This window comes from Nelumbo nucifera, chromosome 1 (assembly GCF_055504915.1).
Source record: "Nelumbo nucifera cultivar China Antique chromosome 1, China Antique-T2T, whole genome shotgun sequence".
NCBI lineage: Eukaryota > Viridiplantae > Streptophyta > Magnoliopsida > Proteales > Nelumbonaceae > Nelumbo > Nelumbo nucifera.
The window spans coordinates 15,291,500-15,312,058 of NC_142649.1; the positions used below are offsets into that span (position 1 = coordinate 15,291,500).

Sequence of the window (20,559 nt, forward strand, 5' to 3'; positions counted from 1 at the left end):
AAATGAGACAAAAGCAAAATTTTTGCATCAGGTGGGAGTGCAAATCATAATAACAAACAAATGGATCTAAAATTGACTTGGGTACAAAATTTGTATTTGGTTCAGATTTGCACCAACGACAATTAGAACCTTAAAATTAAAAGTATCAATATTGCTTAAGAGATATCTTGATTGGTCAAAGGCTCTTTCGGTATCACTTTATTTTATGTATTTTTTTTTTTTTTTTGCTTCATTTACAATACAAACAAAAAAGTGAAGTTAAATTGAAAATAAGAATAAATTATAAATTTCATTCAAGTCATTTGACTCCCATACTATTGTATTAACACAAATAAAATTGCATTGCAAACAAATTAGTTCTTAAAACATCTACATCAAAATACATGTCCTTGCAAAACAGTTTTAAGGAGCATTTAAGATAATCTATTACAACAATGGAGTCTTGACGACTAGACTTGTTCATGGGCTGAGTAGCCTGATGGGCTAGCTTGGCCCAACCCACTATATGTCGGGCTTGGACAAACTTTTATGCCTGCGGACTCAGGCTTGGGCTCTAAACATTGGGCCTGCTTTTTGGGTTGGGCTCAGGTTTAGGCTTTCTCAAATGAGCCCAACTCGAGCCCAAACCCGACTTGATAGTAGTATATACATAATAGAAAATATAATATATATTATAATATTATGTAATAATAATATTAGTAGCAAAAAATATATTATACAATATTCTATATATTATATAATATATGATATCTTATTAATAATATAACTAATATATTATAAAATATTTGTCTACCAATGACCACAGTACAAGCCAAGTAATCTATCTCGAGGAGGCAACTTGTTTCTCATTATGGGAAAGTTCAAGAAATACTCTATCCATTCAGATAATAAGGGAAATTTCTCTTGGGTTCCTCCTTCATGCCAATTATCTCTTCCAAAATTCCAAGCAAATTAGTAATCCAACCAAGTGAAATATTTGCAATTCCTATTGTTTCTAATGATTCGGTGCCTTGATTACACATGAATGAGCAATTCAATATCTTGAATCAGCCCTTTGAATATTAATACCGTAATAACTAATGGACTCTATTATGCTGTAAATTAAGGTCAAGAACTTGCTCAATAGCGTTGTTAGTTGTCACAAATATTAATTCGATTCAAATGCTCAGTTTGGAAAAAGCTACAAATGCAAATATATACAAAATAATACACAATACAAGATTTTATATTCTGTAGAGGAAAATTAATTGTAGGAGCTATAATTAATCCAAGATTAGCAGCTGAATGCCATAGATAAGGCCTTCTCTCAAATCAAAGCCAACGCCTTGGATTCCAGAGGTCAAAGGACGTGAGTTCAAATCAGTCCCCTACAACGTCTCACAGCATATCTCCGCCGTATATTCGAAATATCTCTCAATGATAGCATCATAAATGAAATGATGCGAAAGATGTTTCACTACAGGCGGGGATGTGCTGTGGGACGTTCTCATGGGGCGCTGATTTCAACTCCAAGCATATTGTTTATTATGAACCCTTTTCTGACCACTCATGTTGGGTGTTCCTTCCAGCATGCCAGCCACGTCGGTCTTGTGGGTCCTACCTTGCGTGGACATCAGCTGGCAAGAAGAAGGAGAAACAAACGATACACTTTTCTTTCCTCCATATAAATAAAATTCCGTTTTCCCTGCAGCGGGAGCTCCGTTTGGTTCGTTACCTTGGTTGTTTGCTTGTGGTTCTCTTCTTTCTTAGCCTCTCTTCTGGGTTCTGGGCATGGATGGCAGGATAGGTGATAAAAGGGCTTTTTTGGGTTCTTGTTCGTGATATGCTTGAGCTTTTTTGATTTTCTCATTTGACAAGTTGCAGAAAAGAAACTTATGGGTGGAATTGTGAATGCATCGAACTCGACCGCTCCGGAAGGCAACGACGGGAATTGTGGGAGTCAGGTCTTACTGAATGTCTATGATCTAACCCCTCTTAACAACTATGTTTACTGGTTCGGCTTGGGAATCTTTCATTCTGGGATTGAAGGTACGGGATCCGACTTCGGTGCTTTTCCTTTACTGTTCACGGTAAAAGCTTCGTGTTGATTTTAATTGATCAAAAAAAAAAAAGATTTTATCTTATCACTGGCTATATGTTTACTTTTTTTTATTTTTTTTATTTACCAGTTGCATGATGATCTCCAATTTGGTTAGTTTCAGGTGAGAGATTACTTGGGTTTTGAATCTTTGATTATCTATTGGATTGGGTCAATTTTCTTAATTTTGCATTTCGTAGTTCAGGATATAAATCTAGGTCGATCGTGGGTTCTCTTGAATTTATTGTATTTTGCAGTAGGGAACCCGGTTTTATTAGACTCAAGAAATGTTCCACAGGTTTTATTAGAAGACTATTTGGATTTTTCCAGTGTAATTGGGTAGTTGGGTTTGAGTTTTTCTATATGTTATAAGTAATATTGATACGATATGGATTATTTTGTTTTTATTTCTTCTTTTTTTTTCGCGTGGGAGTGAGGGTTGGAGGTGGTAGTTTGTCGCGCGAACTGTCGAGAATCCTAAGGAAGTAATTAGGATGTCATAACTTCTTAATATCATTTAATAATTTTTTAATTCTTTTATCACAATGTAGCACCAATTAAGATGAAAAACCATGTGATGCAAATGGACTCAGATAATTAGAGAGGAAAATGACAGGAAGGGAAGTTTTCTTTACAATGGGGAATGCGGAACTGTCTAGTTTTTCTGTTACAGTCCTTTCCAACTTTGTCTTCAATTGATAACCAGTTCTCATATTAAATGGGGAGAAACAGACCTCATCTATAGTAACCCACCTTTTACTGTTTTGCATCTCAATTTATGATATTTACATCCCTTCTTTTCTTTTGGCTCAGTTTGGAAGGAGTACAAATACAAATATGTACAGTGTAAATACATATAGAATAATACAAAATATAAGGTTTTGCACTCTACACATTTGTATTTGTACTCTTTCCAAACTGAGCGTTTCTGTTTTCGTTTGAGTACAGAATCTTGCCACAAGCATAGCCCACACAAGTAAGATGGATAGGTAGGGGTTCAAGTTGAAAGGAGCACAGACTGTGTGTTATTGCTATCAGGGTAGAAATTATAAGAAACTCAACTTATGGAATGAAAAAAAAAAAAAAACTACTTTTACTCAGTAAAAAAAGTCTTATTTTCTCACAATTGTTGTTTGGAACAACTATAAAGAAATAAATTTGAACCCAGTATTATCACAGCTTTCCCCTCTGAAGTTTCTTACTGTGTGCTACATGTTACTAACTTTTTCTTTTTTTTTTTTAATTCTTTGATCAGTGCTATTTGTTTTTAAGTCTCAGTTTGAAAAGAGTACAAATACAAATATGTACAGTACAAATACATAGAAAATAATACAAAATACAAGGTTTTGTACTCTACATATTTGTATTTGTATCCTTCCAAACTGAGCCTAACTTCCTGTGTCAATGTTAATATTGTGTCTATCTTGTGGGTTGTTATGAAATGGTTCTTGACTAATATTGTAACAGTGCATGGTATGGAGTACGGATTTGGGGCCCATGATTTCCCAACCAGTGGAGTGTTTGAGGTGGAACCAAGGAGTTGCCCAGGTTTTATCTATCGATGCTCCATTACATTAGGTTATATAAACATGCTTCACTCTGAATTTCGCACATTTATGGAGAACGTTGCTTCAGAATATCATGGGGATACTTATCACCTAATCTCTAAGAACTGCAACCATTTTACTAATGACATTTCCCGGAGATTGACAGGTAGAGGGATTCCTGGATGGGTGAACCGGCTTGCACAACTAGGTATGTAGAATTTTAAAAATCAATTAATTGTACTCCCAAACCATTATGCATATGATAGTTTTACTCCCTGCTTAAGTTCCAAGTAATGCTATTTTTACTGATAATATCCCTTTTCTAAGTTTTTAGTTTTTTTATTCATATTTGTTAAGTGGAAGGGTTTTGCAGATTGTACTTTCCCTTTTTATGTTTTGTGTTCCGTAATGATGAAAACAGAACAAATTTATATAATTGTAAAAGAAGAAAAAAAAATGAAAGTGTACCAAGGTTTACCAATGCAACAAAGTTATGGTAGGCAATGGGATAGCACCTTGTTAGCCAAGGAATAATTTTTGACAAATAAAAGATATAATTTATATGATATGTTTCACATTAGGCATTAAGCAGAATGGAATGGCAAAATATGATTCACGTAGCCAAACCCATATTGTTTGGGATAAGGCCTGAATGATGATGATATGTTTCATGTTAACTTGGGACATGTAATGCACATGTAGTTGCATTTTTTTTCTTCCATCATTGCTGCTGATAGGCAATAGATTCACTACTGAAAAAACAAAGATCAACTTTTACCTACCAAGAAAAATGTTTGGGTGTGTTCATGTTTTGTGTATGTGATGATTTTTGAGAGAAAGCTTTATTGCCTAAGTGATAACTTTTAACTAATAAAAGATTTGATAAAAAAGATCAAAGCATTTTGCTAGGTGTTTATAGATCTATAGGCTGGATGAATGGGACTGAAGAGGGACTGGACACTATGATTCCTTTTAGGGAAACTGAGGCTTTAGCAGCTCACCTGAGCAGCTTGTTCAGATGGATTCTGACATCAGCTTACTCAGTTACTCCTCCATTGAATGGCTAGAGTAGTAGGTAGACAGGATGTACTTTGGAAGGATCTAGGTTCTGGGGCATAATTTTACAACCAAAAAAATACATGATAGGAAAAGGGCTTGGGCAGCTTTGTACTTCTTTTCTTCCCCTCTCTCTCTAGAGGCAAAGAGGTAGGGGGATGTGGGGGAACCTCGGTCCCCCCTATGCCTCAAAATCTCAAAGTTCCCTACTTATCTTGGTAAGCAGTGTAGACCCATGTTTGGTTTCTTCAATTAATCCCCTAATATAATGCTCACTAATTTAACTCTCTCACATTCCATTGCAGGTTACAATAGATTAAGTCTCCTAATTTCCAATTGCTTTCCATTATTTTTACTTTCCTTTTTTCATTAAAAAAAGAATACAATAGCTTTTTTTAGGCACCTTTCATTCTCCATGCACTATCTTCTGTTTTTGAGCTTCTTCTTCTCAGTAAAAGAAGAGAACCCGGGTATGCTTTTAGTCTTCCTTTTTTTTTCAGTGTTAAATGCCACTGTTCAAGTATATTCAAGAAATTTCATCTTGCTGGATTCTGGCAGTTTCACCAGTTTTTGGTTGGATATCAGCCTTTGGGGAATCGTTGGAGTCTGGGGAATGGGGATCATATTATCTTTGCCCCCCTATCTGTCTTATTGTTTGTACTTATTGATGTTTGTTTGCTGCTAGAAACTTCTTCTAGCAGGGGCGAAAAAGAAAGATGTCTTTCTGCATGAGAGAGAAAATAGTGTATAACTAATGTAATTACAAAATTTTACCTGCAACTATTTCTTACAACACGCCATTGCTTCCGTACTAAGATTAATTACTAAAAACATGGAATAAAGTTTACTTACCAAGAAAAGGAGAAAAGAAAAAAAAAAAAAGCAAATTTGTGGGGATTGCTTTCAGTATTTGAAGTCCTATTCTAGAAAGTCACTTGATGAAAGCACCTACCAATGGAAGAGCTTCTCCATAATAGAAGTTTTTAGTGATTCATTTCCATGTAAATGTAGCTTGTGCACATAAATAAAGTTCTGAGCTCATATTAATCATTTAAAACTTACTAAAAGGATCATGGGGGCAGGTTGGGCATTCAAAATCATAGTGTTATGGTTTGACCATGTAAAGTCCTGCATTGTCGTAGTTGTCACATAGCTGGGGGCCTTGTATAAAATATGTGTGTCTTTCTCATGTAAGCACCTGGTTACCTGGGCTGTGCCTAGACTCCTACCTAGGTGATGGTCTTATGAACTTTGCAAAATACCTGAAGGATCAACATTATTCTTATCATCATTGTCATTGTTATTATTTATCATTTTCCATCCGTTCCACCTTACTTTTCAGTGGTGGTATGTATTATAATAGAGTATTGAAGATGCAAATTCTGATCTGAATTTCAGGTTCCATGTGCAATTGTCTGCTTCCTGAAAACATCCAAGTATCCACGGTCAAACAGCTGCCTGATTACCATGTCTATTCTGGTTAGTAGCTTATTTCTCTTTATGAGCTTGATGTTCCTGTCACAGTGTCAAAAATGGGCGCCACCAAACTTTGTCTTCGTGCAAATTTGTATTTTGCTTTTCTTTCTTGATGCTCAGTCACCAAACATGGGTCAAAGATGACAGGGCTTGATCTACCCTGTTTGACATCCCAAAGGAGCCCAAGCTCCAATTTTGTTGCATGACTTCTTATACTAGTGAATTTATTATGCAACATGCAGAAGAAGAAGGATCCGAGAATCTCTCAGGCACTACACCACATGAAGCCACAGAAAGCGATGATGCAGATCAAGATAAACACCTTCTCTCACCATCAACCGGTGGTGGGGTTAAGACCTTTATCAAGGAGGCTCAAAGGTGAAGTAAATCTTCTGCTTGGAAACAAAAATCACACTTCAATTTCTCATGGTGTAGACCGTGTGACTTTTTGCTGGGAAAAGATCATGCAGGCGATAAGTTTCAAGTCAGCATCTTGCAGTCCAAGCTTTACATTCTCTTTTAGTTTGTCTTTTTTTTTTCAGGCATCTAAATATTTGGTTGCTTGTTTTAATGTAATTTTTATTCACCTTCTATTAATTGTCTTTTTCGAGTATTTTGGAATCAGATATATTCATGTTCCAATTTGTTGGCTCAAATCAGAAGGTTGAGTACATGATCTTTCCTTCCCCGTGGAGAAATAACTTGACACTTTGAGTTTACACATCAATTTTCTATTTGGTTGAGACTATTTTGCGTTAAAACAGTAATTAATGTTTCTACTGATTGGTTGGGTCTTCCTTGCCCGGTTGGTTCTCTTTATTCGCAAAAAATTTTTTCGTTTCTTTGCTTCCAAATGGTTCAAGGTAGACACTATTGTTTCCCATTCAAGTATCATATCAGTTTCTATCTTGTCCTCTAGTTTCCTTGAGAGCCACTGTTCTAAACTTTCTGTCTCTATTCTTGGCCCTAGATTTCCATTCTCCACCCCTGACCCTACCTGCTTTGCCAATTGACAACTAATAAATAAATGGTTTTCATCTTCCATTTCCCCACTTTGGGAGCAGCTCGGATCTATTTGAAGATCCCTATCTAATAGATTTCCTTTTTGTTGACAGCTTCTTTTGGATTAACAACCACATGAAGGTTTTGATCTTTAGGGGATAATGGGATGTTCCTATTTTATTCTTTTTGATAAATCAAACCACAATTTTCATGGGATGTTCTAATTTTTCCCCATTCTTTTAATAAAGCTGTTCTGCTCCACCATTTGGGAGCATATTCTATAGGCCGATTTTACTGTAAACTTTTCATGGGTCCGTTTGTCTTGTAGTCGGAATTGGAATGGTTTATTCGCAATGTCTGTTTGGTTCAATCAGAAATGGGAATGAGAATTGAATTCAGCAGGAATAGGATTTCATTCCCAAGGGAGGGGCAGGGAATGGTCATTCTCTCAAATGGGGGAATGTCATTCTAGAAGGAATGGGAATGGGATTCTGATTCCACCCAACCAAACAGTTGGAATTGGAATAGCCCATTCCAGACCAAATGGGGCCTAAATTATTCCCCCAAAGTATTTCATATTTCATCCTGATTTGCATGGTCTCTCTCCTCCAAATTTTGCTGTTCCAATCTATTAAGGTCTCGTTTGGTTTGTGGAAATAGGGGTCTGGAATATTCCAATTCTGATTCTAAAGAATTTTTGTTCTGATTCTAATTCCGACTGTATAACCAAACAAATCCTAAATTCATCAATCTCCAATTTTCTACCTCACTAAAACTAATAGTGTCAGTCATTTCTTCCAATAGAGTATCTCCTAGACTGCTACTCATGTTCCAAGTTTCCATCTTAAGCATTTTTTTTAATAACTCTCTACAAGACAAGATGCTTTTCCATGCTAGGGATATCCCAATCGAATTGAAAACATGTTAAGGATTTTCTGATATCCGAATATGATCCGATCTTATTTAATTTTCGTAAAATTTAACAAATTATTGAAAAAAAAACATAACATTCTATATAAAGAAAAACAAAAGTACAATCATTTTTTCAATTATTTTTATCACATATATATATACATATCGTTTTATAAAAAATAAATAATATGAAAAAATTACAAAAGTACAATATAAACATACTTATAAGGGAAAATTCCCGATTAGTATCTTGTACTTTGGCTCGAATGACAATTTGGTCCTCGAACTTTAAAATGCGACAATCCAATACTCACTTTCAATTTGCGACAATCTGGTACCTGGTTTTAATTCACCATCAGTGAATGCATAAAAAGACATAAATACCCATTTCATTTTTCAACAATCGAGTTTGAATCATTTTCGAAATGACGAAAATGACCACTATATTGAGGGATTCCTCTTCTGCCTCCGCCTTGACCACAAAACCTAGTGAACCTACTTTTCGGATAATTAACAACCTCAAAAGGCATATTTACTCTCGCTAATTCAGCAGCCTCTACTAAACCCTGCCCCTACTACTCCTCAAAAACCCCTCTTTCGTTTTCATAATGAGAGAAGCCACAAACCCAACATGATAATTCCACCGAACACAGTCCATACTGCCGCTTGACCTCGCATTGCGCCTTACCCCAACAGAAAGCTCTCCAGTTTGGTTCTTCATAAAAACCACTGAATCTCTAGGAACAAGCTTCTTATGATTAATGAACTTCACCCAGTCGTCAACAAATGTTGATGTGGCATCCTAGAGTAAATGTCCCAGAAATCCCACATAGCACCATGAACATCTCTCACTGTAACCGCCTGTACTGGCAGTTCCGCCTTGTAGTTCAATGGGGGAAATATTGAATCTTCACAAAACTTGGGAACCGAAAACCCACCTCCATTGTTTGCATCACTTGGTGTCAGGATCTTCGAGAATGACAAAATCTTTTCTTCAAAATCCTCAACGTCATCGTCCTGCGATAATCCCGTTGCATTCGGTGGCATACAAACCATTCCGGAAAACAATTGATCCAGCGGTCCAAGACGTAGTTTTGCAAAAACCTCATTAGTATCAAGATTCGCTAGGAACATAACTAACACGATTCTGCACAAAACTATGTGCCTGACGCAGGCCAAAGAACTAAAATATGGAGAAGAAGAAGCCCTACTCCGCATGGCCTTGCGGGAAGTAGTAAACTGTGGAACCAACAGTCGGGATTTTTAACTCATTTTGAAGTTATACTATGAAAGGCAACCAGTAAACTAAGAATAAAAACAGACTATTCTCCTCAATACTCAACAGATATGTTGTGTTGCTTTCGGCAATTCGTTCTTGTAAAAAAAAAAAAGAGATCATAATCTCCTACACTATTGCTCGCCATCAAAAGCCCATCTCTCCTCTTTACTCTTCTTCTTCGAGGAAGTGAAGATGCTTCCCTACCAGAGTAGGCATACCCTTCAAACGAACGATACTAAGTGATAAAACTTTTCATTTCTGCAACCTCTTCTTCTTCTATCTCATCATCGTTGTTGTAGATGAATCGAGTGTGCTTCCCTATAAACCCTGACATTTTCTTCTAGTCCACATTCATCTTTCTCAGCAATGACCAAGTGACTAGAGTCTTTTGAGATTCAACAACCTCTTTGTTCTTTCCATCCATCCTCGTGACAGATTAAACACGAAAATAGATTTGATTTTAGAATTCAATTGGATAGGAGGGAAAACGAACGGTTAGAAAGTCAACGCCACTTCTTCTGTCATTCCTTCAACGAGAAAGGGGAATAAGGTAAAAAGAAAGAAAAAGGGTAAAATCTGAATATTATCATAAAGGTTAGTATTGGTATTATGAAATTATTTAAAGTGCACCTTATCTCACCTGATAGCTTTGATTGAGTTAACGTCAGGTATCAGATTGTCGCAAATTGAAAGTTCAGGTGTTGGATTGTCACATTTTAAAATTCGAGGACTAAATTGTCACTCGAGCCAAAGTACTGATCGAGAATTTTTCCTACTCATAAATAAAATTATGGGTTTGATTGTGATATTATGAAAAAGATATGATATCTGAAAAACTTCTGAACAATCAATTGGAAGCATAAATGTGGTAGCCAATCAGGTGTTATTTATCAAAATTCATGGGTAGGTTTTTGATGAGGGCGGATTTGGCCCTCCAATGACATTGTGACACCTGACACATCTTGGCGACTAAGTACAACCTCTTGACAATTAGGCAGCTCGCCACAAGAAGCTTGCCGTTGGGCAACTCGCCATCATGTAGCCTGGCACCTCAGAACAACTAGGCGACACCCGGGACCACTTTGACAACAACTTGCCTTTGCTAAGTTGATGGTGTCCCACCAGGCGTAGCCTGGCACAGGCGTGGCCTGGCATAGGCACGATCTGGTAGCCTGGCCCTGGCACGACCTAGCCCTGGCACGAGCTGGTAGCTTGGCCCTGGCACGAGCTGATAGCCTGGCCCTGGTGCGACCTGGCCCTGGCACGAGCTGGCGGCCTGGCCTAGGCGCCAACCTAACAACCTCGAGAAACACACCTCCATACCTTGCATTTTATGGGATTATGACTTGTAACGGCTATATTTGTTCACCCACTCCCCGAGTCAGGCGGAAATGGGCAACCTTACCAGTTGGTGGCTTTATCCCACCTAACACGAAAGAAGGTCCCATCACAGCGGGAATCTAGGAACTGCTCCACCTAACCTACAAGGACTCTAGTATATAAAGACCTCACCCCCCAGGGGCGAAGGAGAGGCGGAAAAAAGGATGGTAACCCCTACTCTCTATCTCTCTCATTCTTTAATATCATCTTCAAACTCTCTACTACCAAAGTGCTAACTTATCCATCGGAGTGACCTCGCCGGGTAAACACCCCCGGGTTCTCTGATTTAGTTTTCGCAGGTCTCTCAGCTCCCGCCGCTTACAAAGATGAGCAGATCACCTCCTGTAGGGAGCAGCTGGGTTGCACTACGCCAAGGAGCTCTACTTCAGCCCCTGAGTCACATGTCACTTGGGAGCAGATGAGCTGACGAGATACTTAGCCAAAAAAAATGATACGTGACCGGAAACCGTCACATCGGTTTTGATTGGTCAAAACTCTTCCCATACCATACCTTTTCCACATCATATATTTTCCCAAAATTATTTTGGATGGGGTGATCCGAATTCGATTAATCGGATCGGATGATCCATTTGCACTAGTAGAGTGGTGGGGTTCGAATTGGGGAGACGATGAACAGTGCTGGGCCTGGGATCTCAACCATGCCTTCATCAATCCAAGACTGGATCTTGTTCTTGATCGAGCCAACAACCCGAAAGATCTTATGATTGAAAACTCGGCGACGAAGGCCACCACTTCTCCGTTTCAGGCAAGAGGTTAGGGACGACGAACCCTCTCTTCTTCGTCTTCTTCTTGGTCTTTCTATTTCTCCGGTAGGCTGAATCAGTTCGGCTGTCTATGAACCTCTTTGCTTTTTCGTTGAGTTGGAACTTGGAAGAGAGAGAAACGGAATAAGACATTAAATGACGTGGCCAAATATAATTGGTTGGTCCATATAAAACGTGAACCGAAGGGACCGTAGAATGCGAGCTCCTTTCACCTTGGCTCGTGGCTCCTAACTCGTACGAGCCAATAGCCAACCCTGCAGAAAGAAGCGTTCGTCTTTCTCTAGGGATTAGGGTTTTAGTTACAGAGGTGAGACTTGGCGGAAGTTCAGAGCTTTGAAATCGACTGTTACAGTTACTGTTGCGGGGCGCTCATCCCCCTTTTTCTCTTCTTCGTTGGTGCAAAGTTGTTCTAGAGATATGCAGTCTTTGTGTAGAAGCCTTCGAACAATCGAACGCCGTTTTACGAGTTCGAAAGTTGTTCATCTTAAATCATCACAGGGTTATCGCTTATGTGGTGGTTCTGGATTCATTGCTTTGGAGCATAAAGTTGGTGGAGGAGGGGCTTCATTATTTTATAAGCCATCGAATCATCTTTCAGAGGGCTTCCTTTCCTCATTGCGTCCCGAGTCTCCTTCATGCTTTGGGGTAACATTGGTATGCTTTGTAGTCGTTAACTTTTCTACTTCTATTCTTCCATACTCTATCTAGGATACATGCGTTTTGGGATTCTCTGAGTGCATTTCATTATAATACCACAATTGGCATTCTGTGGGGTATATATTAGAAATTTCAAATGGATCATGCAATGTTTAATTCTTGATTTTATGCGCAAATGTTGGTCCTATGCTTTTTATTGAACTCACGACATTATATGGGTTTTACCAGTATGCATCTATTCCTTTATGGCGTATACCAATGCCAGAGATACGGTAACATTTTTTTACAGCTTTTTTGGTGAGCAGTGGGTGATCCCCGTGGATCTCAAATCCTTAATGTCATCGTGGCTGGCAAGTAAGGGGCCTTACTGCCTTAGTAAGATGGGAACCAGGTTATGGAGGATGGCACTTGCAGTGTGCTGGGCAATTTGGCAAGAAAGAATCAGCAGGATTTTTAGGGGAAATATAAAATATCTCCTTAACTAAGGCGTTGCTCTTTAATCTTCTGGTCAAATGCTCTCAAGGAGTTCCAAAACTTCAGTTAGTTTTTTTTTTTTTTTTCTTTTTTGACAATTCTATTTTTTTGCATTCCCTTATTATTCATAAATGAAGTTTTCATTTTCTTTGTTATAAAAAATACAAACATAAGAAAGATCAAGGGTGGAGATGAAGGACAGAGGCTAGAAAGTTAGAAGGGGTTTAAGATAAAGGATTGGGGTTGAGAAACAAAATGTAGATTGTTGACTAGGAAAATTATCAGACCAGAATTCTATAACAATGAGGTAAAAAAGCATACAAGAGAATTATTGGAATAAGTAAACAAGATAAGGAGATTGAATTATCTTAGTTGGCACCCGTTCTCTGGGAGTCTAGCGCCTTCATGAACTTGGAGTGACACAGTAGTAAAGAGAATTCTTCATTCTTCATTTATTGATCTTAAAAGAGAACTACAATCTGGTATTTATAGAAGTTGTATAATCTTTTTCCTTGAAAATTTTCTGAATATTCTCTTTCTTGATCATATGAACTAAATAATGGAAACTTGCAACCAAATTAAAAAACATTTTATCCAGATCTTTAAGATTCTCTGAATATTTGTAACTGCCAAAAGTTCATTCTTTGGATGTTGCTTCCAACACAGGATGCCAAGCATTCTGCCAGGTGTCCTAGCCTGGTAGCCCCATTTACATTTGGTACGTAGATCATACAAAGAATGTGATCTTCAGCCAATCTTGAGTATATAAACCAAATATTGAAAATCAAAGTTGCAACCAAATTGAAAAACGTTTTATCCAGGTTTTGAAGATTCTCTGAATGTTTGTAACTGCTAGAAGTTCATCCTTTTGTTGTTGCTTCACAGGATGCCAAGAATCAGCCTGGTAGTCCCATTTACCTTTGTTACTTGAGTAGATCATAAAAAAGTGTGATCTTCAGCCAATTTTTAGTATCTAAACCAAATTATGAGAATCAATTTTTTTTAAAGGTTTGATTTGGGAGAATTTTCTGTGTATCAAACAGCTCCCACCCCTTTTCATTGCATTTTACTTTCTTTGTATTCTCGTATACATATTGATCTTAGTATAGTTTTGCTAGTTGCTACTGATCAATTGACACCTGATAGCAGTGCATTTTGCATTTTCATTATGAATACACCTTTATTTGGTATTATGATGCTAATATTTTGTCCGTCAATTCAATCTTTGTCTTAACATTCTAGGATTGCAAAAGTCTCAAAATTTACCTCATCTTACTATTTCTTTCAAGGTATAGAAAATTTTAAGCTCTTACATGTTTTGTTCTGAATATATTACAGCAAGCTAAATTTGGCATTGAAAAAGAATCATCAACATATCAAACTGAAGGTTTGAAGTCACTGTCATATGGAAAACAAGAGAAAACACTATTTCAATGGGGCACTGTGGGGCCCACTGGCCATACTCCCATCAGGCGCATTACAACAATGAATCAGCCAGAAGGATCTATCTTGCAAGATTCTGCTGCTTCCAATCCTGATGTTGCTCCTCGGATCAAATTTAAGAGGCTTGATAAAACATCCAGGCATATAATGCAGGCATGGCCTTCATATTAAATCCTTCTATAGAGCTTGCATCATCTCCTTTACCTATAATAATGTTGTTGTGCTTTGCAGATTCTGGATAAAGAGGCTGTGGAGGAAGTAAGGGTACAGAGAGAAATACCTGATATAAAGCCTGGATATATTGTTCAGCTCAAAGTGGTATGACGAATTCTTGATGAGGTGATTATAAATTGGGTTGTTCATGGCTGATCCCTTATATGAACAGGAAGTTCCTGAGAACAAGCGGCGTGTTTCGATTCTGAAAGGCATTGTTATAGCAAGAAGGAATGCTGGTCTAAATACAACATTTAGGTTAAGGAGGCTGGTGGCAGGGGTTGGCGTGGAATCTGTCTTCCCTTTGTAAGTGAATATTATTTATGCGAAGTCTACCCTATGAAGTTTGTGCCTTTCACTGCTTTTTTATTTTAATAAGCTGAATATGAATATCAAAAAAGGACGAGACATAGATGCATAAATGCAAGATTTGAATGAAAATATGTCTGAAGTTAATAAAGGTAATCGTGCATAATTAATGTTCTAGGTGCTTCTTAATACATCTATACAAATACAAGAACAGGTTAAATGAAAAAAGCAAGAATGCATGACAAGAGGTCTTCCAGATATCTTTCTTACTGCTACATGTAGAAGACATTTATAGATCACCTTACAAATACATCTATCATGTATATTCTTCCTTGGTCTTCATTTTGGCTTGGGATTTTTTGTGGCAAGATGTGGGGAAGCAAGCAGAAGGATAAGGTTGTCCTTAGGTTAAAATTATTGTATTGGAATTTATGTATTGTGGCTTGACTGGGACTGGATGGCATCACTTTATGAGGGGCTAGGTCACTAGTGTCTATACATCTATGCATACATCTCAATTCTTAACAATTAAAAGTTTGAAGGCGAATCATTTCTAACATGATATAGGTATAGTGCTCCTAAAGCATCATACCTTTCTCCTTGTACATATAGCAATGCTAAAATCAGTGGACATTAATCCAAGTGTAAGAAATAAGAACATTAGAAAAATGCAGTGAAGAGAATGGGCCAATGTGAGCCCAGCCCAAATGCAACCCAAAAAAGTTGGGTTGGGAGTTAAACAACTTGGGTTGGGATACATCAATCAACCTGATGTAATTTTTTGAATAAGTCATTCAACCACCTAAGCTGGCCCAACTTGCACCCGTATTTGCATCACGCCTGTGGTGCAGTGTTTGGGTTTGTTGTTGGGTAGGGTGGCTTTTCTTCCTTTTTGGGATGGAGTTTGTTGTGGAAGATAGTGATGCTTCTTTAAATGTGGATGAGTGGATCTATTAGAGTCTGGTGTGGGGCCTTTTCTCATCCACCGTGGTAGCCAAGAAATATAGAACACTTCCTTTGATAATAGGTTGAGAGGGAGGTTTCTTTGGTTTTAGAAGGTGGTGACTAGAGATATGGAAGTGAGGCTTTAATGGGTATAAATGGAACCAAACAGTATGACCGATTCTTTAGCAAAACAAGGCATGGGGAGAGATCATGGGCACAATTGTAAGCAAAAAAGAAAGTTGCGCTATCTCTCCTAAGGGTTAATGTATATATGTAAACTAATTACTCTTTAATAAAACAGTTGGTTATTGACCAAAAAAAGGCAGTGATGTTGATGTGGATGAGGCAGAAAGTTAAATGGAGGATGCCAGGATGGGAATGAAGGCAAGGTTCACTGAGATTCGTTGGTTGTTCTTTTGGGTGGGGGCCGGGGGGCATTATGGCTGTTATATCCTTGGTGTTGAATATGTTAGTATGTTCTGTCATATTTGTGGGTTATCTTGTCTGGTGGTAATTTGGGAAGAGTTCAAGGTTAGCTTTTGTTTGTCACTCTTTGCCTTTTGCTTCTTTTCTTGTATGCTCCTTGTACATTTCTTTTCTTTTAATGGACAGCAAGGGAGGCATGTGCAATAAATGCAGTATTAATAATGGATGGAAAAGATATGAGGTCTGCTCTATATTTTTTTCCGTATGTGGTTGAAACCTCTTGCAGTAACGGAATTTCTGCTCTGTATGCTAATAGATTTTCTTTGCTTTACAATTGAGGAAACTATCTTTTGTTGATCCACAACAAACAGATTTATGAATTAATCATGAAAGAACACGTGGGAGTTACTACAGTTCTCAAGGCACAAGGTGGGGGGGGGGGCACACCTTAATCAGCATATATAGGCTATAGGGGTTGAAACTTCTTAGCTTTTCTATCAGTTAACAAAAAAAAGAAGGTAGCTGCTTAGGACTTCATGCTTAGCTAAGGCATTGGCTAGGCTTTTGAGCATCTCTTCACTCACTAGAAGTTAATTGTCATTTCCCTCTTAATAAGTGTTGTACCTCTTTCAAGATATTCCTATATTTCATGGGCCTGCCTTGTTTTCTTTTAACCATCACACTAGCACTTTGGGGTCACCTTCAACCACCAAATTTTCATAGTTGAGTACTCTTTCCATTTTCAGTACTTGGAGAACTGCCAAAAGTTTCTCCCTTGTAGAATCACCATGCTCTATTAAGTCATGTATAGATGTGTAATATGTGCCCTTATTGTCTCTGAAAACTCTCCCAATTCCTTAGCTTCCGAGGTTGCCTAAATTGCAACCGTCAAAGTTAATTTTAATGCAACCTAACCTTGTATAGGTGGGGTCTATTCCATACATGCATTATTCCTTGCAAAAGAGGCATTAGCCACTGCTTACCAGTATCTGAAAAATTTCATTAGTTGAGAATTGTGCAAAGATATCCAAAGTCAATGGACAACTCTAGCTGATCAGTTCTCTAATATCTATGAATGCTTCCTTGGTGCGATTGTTCTTGAAAAATGTTTGCATTTCTTTCCCCTTAAATAGTCCAAATTAGGGCTATCAATGGACTGGATTTTGATCCAATCTGATTCAATTCAGTAAGGATTGATTAAAACAACCCAGATTCAATCCAATTCAATTCATTTATAACAACTAACAAGACCAATCCAATTAAATTCAATTTGATCTGATCTAACTCATTAATTAGATTTGTGGATGGATGAAATTATTACAGGGTTGTACTGTATGGGACAGTGTTGGGAAGTGAAGAAGCAACATGCCCAAAAAATGAATGTGGCAGAAATGCAAGTCTTAAGATGGATGAGTGGAAAAATCTAGAAAGGACAAGCTCAGAAATGAAGTCATTCAAAGGAACCTAGGAGTGGCTCCAATAGGTGAAGCAGATTAAGAAGGTTTGGACTTTGGTCATATGCAGAGCAGACCATCTACAACACCTATAAGAAGTGATTTGTTACAAGTTAAAGGGGCTAGAAGAGCTAGGGGCAGACCGAGAAGGACATGGGTTGAAGTAAGAAAATCTAATGGCTCAAATTTTAACAATTGGTATGACACTAAACAGAATAGAATGGTGAAACAGGATTCATGTAGCCGACCCCATGTAGTTGGGACATGGCTTAGATGATGATGATTATCTTAATTTAGTATTAACTATCTAATCATGTATTGTGATTGGGATTGGGAAACTTGAGAAATAGCTAGTTAGCAGAAAAAAATATACCTCTGTTGTCATCAACTATTAAGCTGTGGGGTTACAAAGTTTGTATATTTCTTTGGGAATTTGGTTGGTTTTTCTTTTACCTTACTGCCATACAGTAATTGGAAATTGATATTGATTTGACTTAAAACTGACATGCTGTAGTTAATTATGTTTTAATGTATAATGATGAGAAGAATATTTAGAAAGGGACAACTGTACAACATTATATAATGATTATTCCTCTTTTGAAATCATTGCTGCAATCGTCCCCTTTGTGCTTTTAGCCAACTCATGTTTATATTTTCATGATTTTTAATCTTTATGGTTTCAAAAGTTGTATTAATGCAATAATACGGCATCCTGTAAATTGCCAAATTCATTTGTTCCAATTACACTTATGTAGTGATGCGGCTTAGAGGTTATTCAAATCACTTAGTTTTGTCTTTTCTTTTTTCCTTTGATAATTCATTATTTGCATTGATGCATTCTTTAAAACAGCAATTATTTTTCCCCTTTCATGAAGGGTAAGTATTCAAAGATTCCAATAAGATAGAGGGACCATTATTGGTATTATGTTGGTACTTTCTTTTTTCTTTCATGCTGTTCTTTTTAACAGTTTATGTACCTCAACTCTAATACCTGAAAAAATTGGTGATAACAGATACTCTCCCAACATAAAGGAGGTGAAAGTGCTGGACAAGAAGAAAGTAAGAAGGGCCAAGCTTTATTATCTCAGGGATAAGATGAATGCACTCAAGAAACAATAGTTGCAATTGATTTGATTGGAGAAGATAAAAAAGGTGCTTTCTTTTAGGTTAAGACGACTCGGTGTAAAATTTACTTACTGGACCATTTGCAATTTTGACTCAGCATAATATTTCTTTTTTATTTCCTTGAGATTTTGAGGATATTAAAAGAACCTAGTGTACAGGGGTACAACCGTACAAGTAGCAAGCTGTACTTGTTCCAGAGTTGATTAGCTAATTTGGCATTGTAGAAGAGAGACCAGTTGAAAAGGGGCTTTTGATCATTTCCCATTATTCAGCTCTGGGATTGAGGATTTGAAAATCTGAATGGCCTAATTGGCTCCCATTCATTGATCCAGATTCTCAGCATCGGAACCAGTGAAATGGCGCATCAAGAATTCTCTTTGGCACCTAGTCTGAGACTGAGGCACAGTTTTCAGGACTACCATGATAAATTTAAGGGTAAAATGCAAAAACCTCCCCTGAAATTTCTGACAATCTTAAAAAACCTCTCCTATAGTTTTATTTTAACAAATACCTCCCATGAATTGATGCATCAGTTTTTTCCAAATGCCCATTCTACCATTTTATAAATTATTTTATATGCGAAATTACTAAAATAACACCATTTTAACTCAACAAAAACCTCTTTTAACAATCATCTCAGTAATTTTACATACAACATTGCTAAAACATGTATTTTTGTTGAGTTAAAATGGGATTATTTTAGTAATTTTGTATGTAAAATAATTTATAAAAGGGCAGAATGTATATTTGGAAAAAACTGATGCATTAGTCTAATGTTCTCCATCTGGGACGGTGGGGGAAGGGAGGCTTATGTCGAATTTTTAAAAAGTTTAGGGGAGGTATTTATTAAAATAAAACTGTAAGGGAGGTTTTTATGATTCTTAGAAATTTCAGAGAAGGTTTTTGTATTATACCCTAAATTTTATGTGATTACCCCCATATTGGGAAATCCTCGTAGAATTTCCATGGTCTCTTGGTTGGCATCTCGTTGAAGTGGAATGCTTTCGAACTCACTGATTTATCGGGAAGTATCAAGTAGTAGAATTTCTCTGCGCATCAAGAATTCTCAATGGCATCCTAGTAGTAGAATTCCCCCCACATCGCTTGGTAGTTGATACCAATATCCAACTGGGGTCTGGAATTCCAGGACTAGATACGATACCTCTCCATCTATGAGTTCTGCTGAAAACTTCACTCAACAAGTGTTTAACAGCCCTTGACATCTCCTACCCAGTACCCACCCAATTCTCCTTGAAGCAATTTTAACAGTGGACAAAGAAAGCAACATGTTGATAGGGCATCCATATGCTACTACACTTAGAGCCCGTTTGGAAGGGCTTTTGCGTTTGGGGTACATTCTGTTTATTGAGCTGCGGAAAAGCTACTCAGAGTCCTTCATTAGTCATTCCGAAGCTTTTGGCATTCCCATGTGGGGCTTAGTTGGAATGTTATAACCTACATCAAGTTGAAGGATTAAACTATTGGTATCAAACAATTTGGATACAGGTATGGATATAGATACGTTTTGAAAACACATGGATACGAACAAAAAATATGAAAATATATGGATACGTTAAGAAAATATATATAAATTTCATAAATATAATATTATCATTATATTTAATATTAAAATAATCATAAATAGTATATAAATACATAGAAAATGTATATTTTAGGGATATATATGAAGAAATATATTATAATTAAGACATCGTGTTGCATAGATATCATATAATTTTATTTACAATGTATCAATCAAAAGTCCAAGGCACTCAACATATGCACCTATTATATTTTAATTATTATAAAAATTATTTTTATTTTTTAAATTTTAATATTAACAAAAAGTCAACTAAATATTAAATTCTCAAATACAAATTAAAATATTAATTAATAATTTATAAAAATATAATCTTAACTTAAATATATCAAATTTGTTAAAATCTATATTATACATATCATATAAAAATTCATAATTTTTTAATTACTAAAACAATCA

General features: G+C 36.9%; 2 protein-coding genes across 2 annotated transcripts; both read left to right on the forward strand.

Annotated features, from left to right (window-relative positions):
- Positions 1 to 1,463: 1,463 nt before the first annotated feature.
- Positions 1,464 to 6,798, forward strand: LOC104611553 (deSI-like protein At4g17486). Its single transcript, XM_010278648.3, has 4 exons — positions 1,464 to 2,028; positions 3,545 to 3,832; positions 6,079 to 6,159; positions 6,399 to 6,798. Exons 1-4 carry the CDS (start codon positions 1,875 to 1,877, stop codon positions 6,536 to 6,538), a joined length of 663 nt encoding a protein of 220 aa, XP_010276950.1. The 5' UTR covers positions 1,464 to 1,874; the 3' UTR covers positions 6,539 to 6,798.
- A 4,929-nt stretch (positions 6,799 to 11,727) lies between these two features.
- LOC104611554 (uncharacterized) lies at positions 11,728 to 18,703 on the forward strand. The gene is made up of 5 exons (XM_010278649.3): positions 11,728 to 12,168; positions 13,984 to 14,241; positions 14,320 to 14,406; positions 14,474 to 14,607; positions 18,449 to 18,703. Exons 1-5 carry the CDS (start codon positions 11,932 to 11,934, stop codon positions 18,552 to 18,554), a joined length of 822 nt encoding a protein of 273 aa, XP_010276951.1. The 5' UTR covers positions 11,728 to 11,931; the 3' UTR covers positions 18,555 to 18,703.
- Positions 18,704 to 20,559: the final 1,856 nt, after the last annotated feature.

Bases quoted from the DNA above. Each gene is read 5' to 3' on its own strand.
- LOC104611553 (XM_010278648.3), top strand. From the start codon at position 1,875: ATGGGTGGAATTGTGAATGCATCGAACTCGACCGCTCCGGAAGGCAAC. The intron at 3,833-6,078 runs GTATGTAGAATT...TCTGAATTTCAG, and splicing joins GAACCGGCTTGCACAACTAG to GTTCCATGTGCAATTGTCTG. The intron at 6,160-6,398 runs GTTAGTAGCTTA...TGCAACATGCAG, and splicing joins TGATTACCATGTCTATTCTG to AAGAAGAAGGATCCGAGAAT.
- LOC104611554 (XM_010278649.3), top strand. From the start codon at position 11,932: ATGCAGTCTTTGTGTAGAAGCCTTCGAACAATCGAACGCCGTTTTACG. The intron at 12,169-13,983 runs GTATGCTTTGTA...AATATATTACAG, and splicing joins CATGCTTTGGGGTAACATTG to CAAGCTAAATTTGGCATTGA. The intron at 14,608-18,448 runs GTAAGTGAATAT...TGGTGATAACAG, and splicing joins GTGGAATCTGTCTTCCCTTT to ATACTCTCCCAACATAAAGG.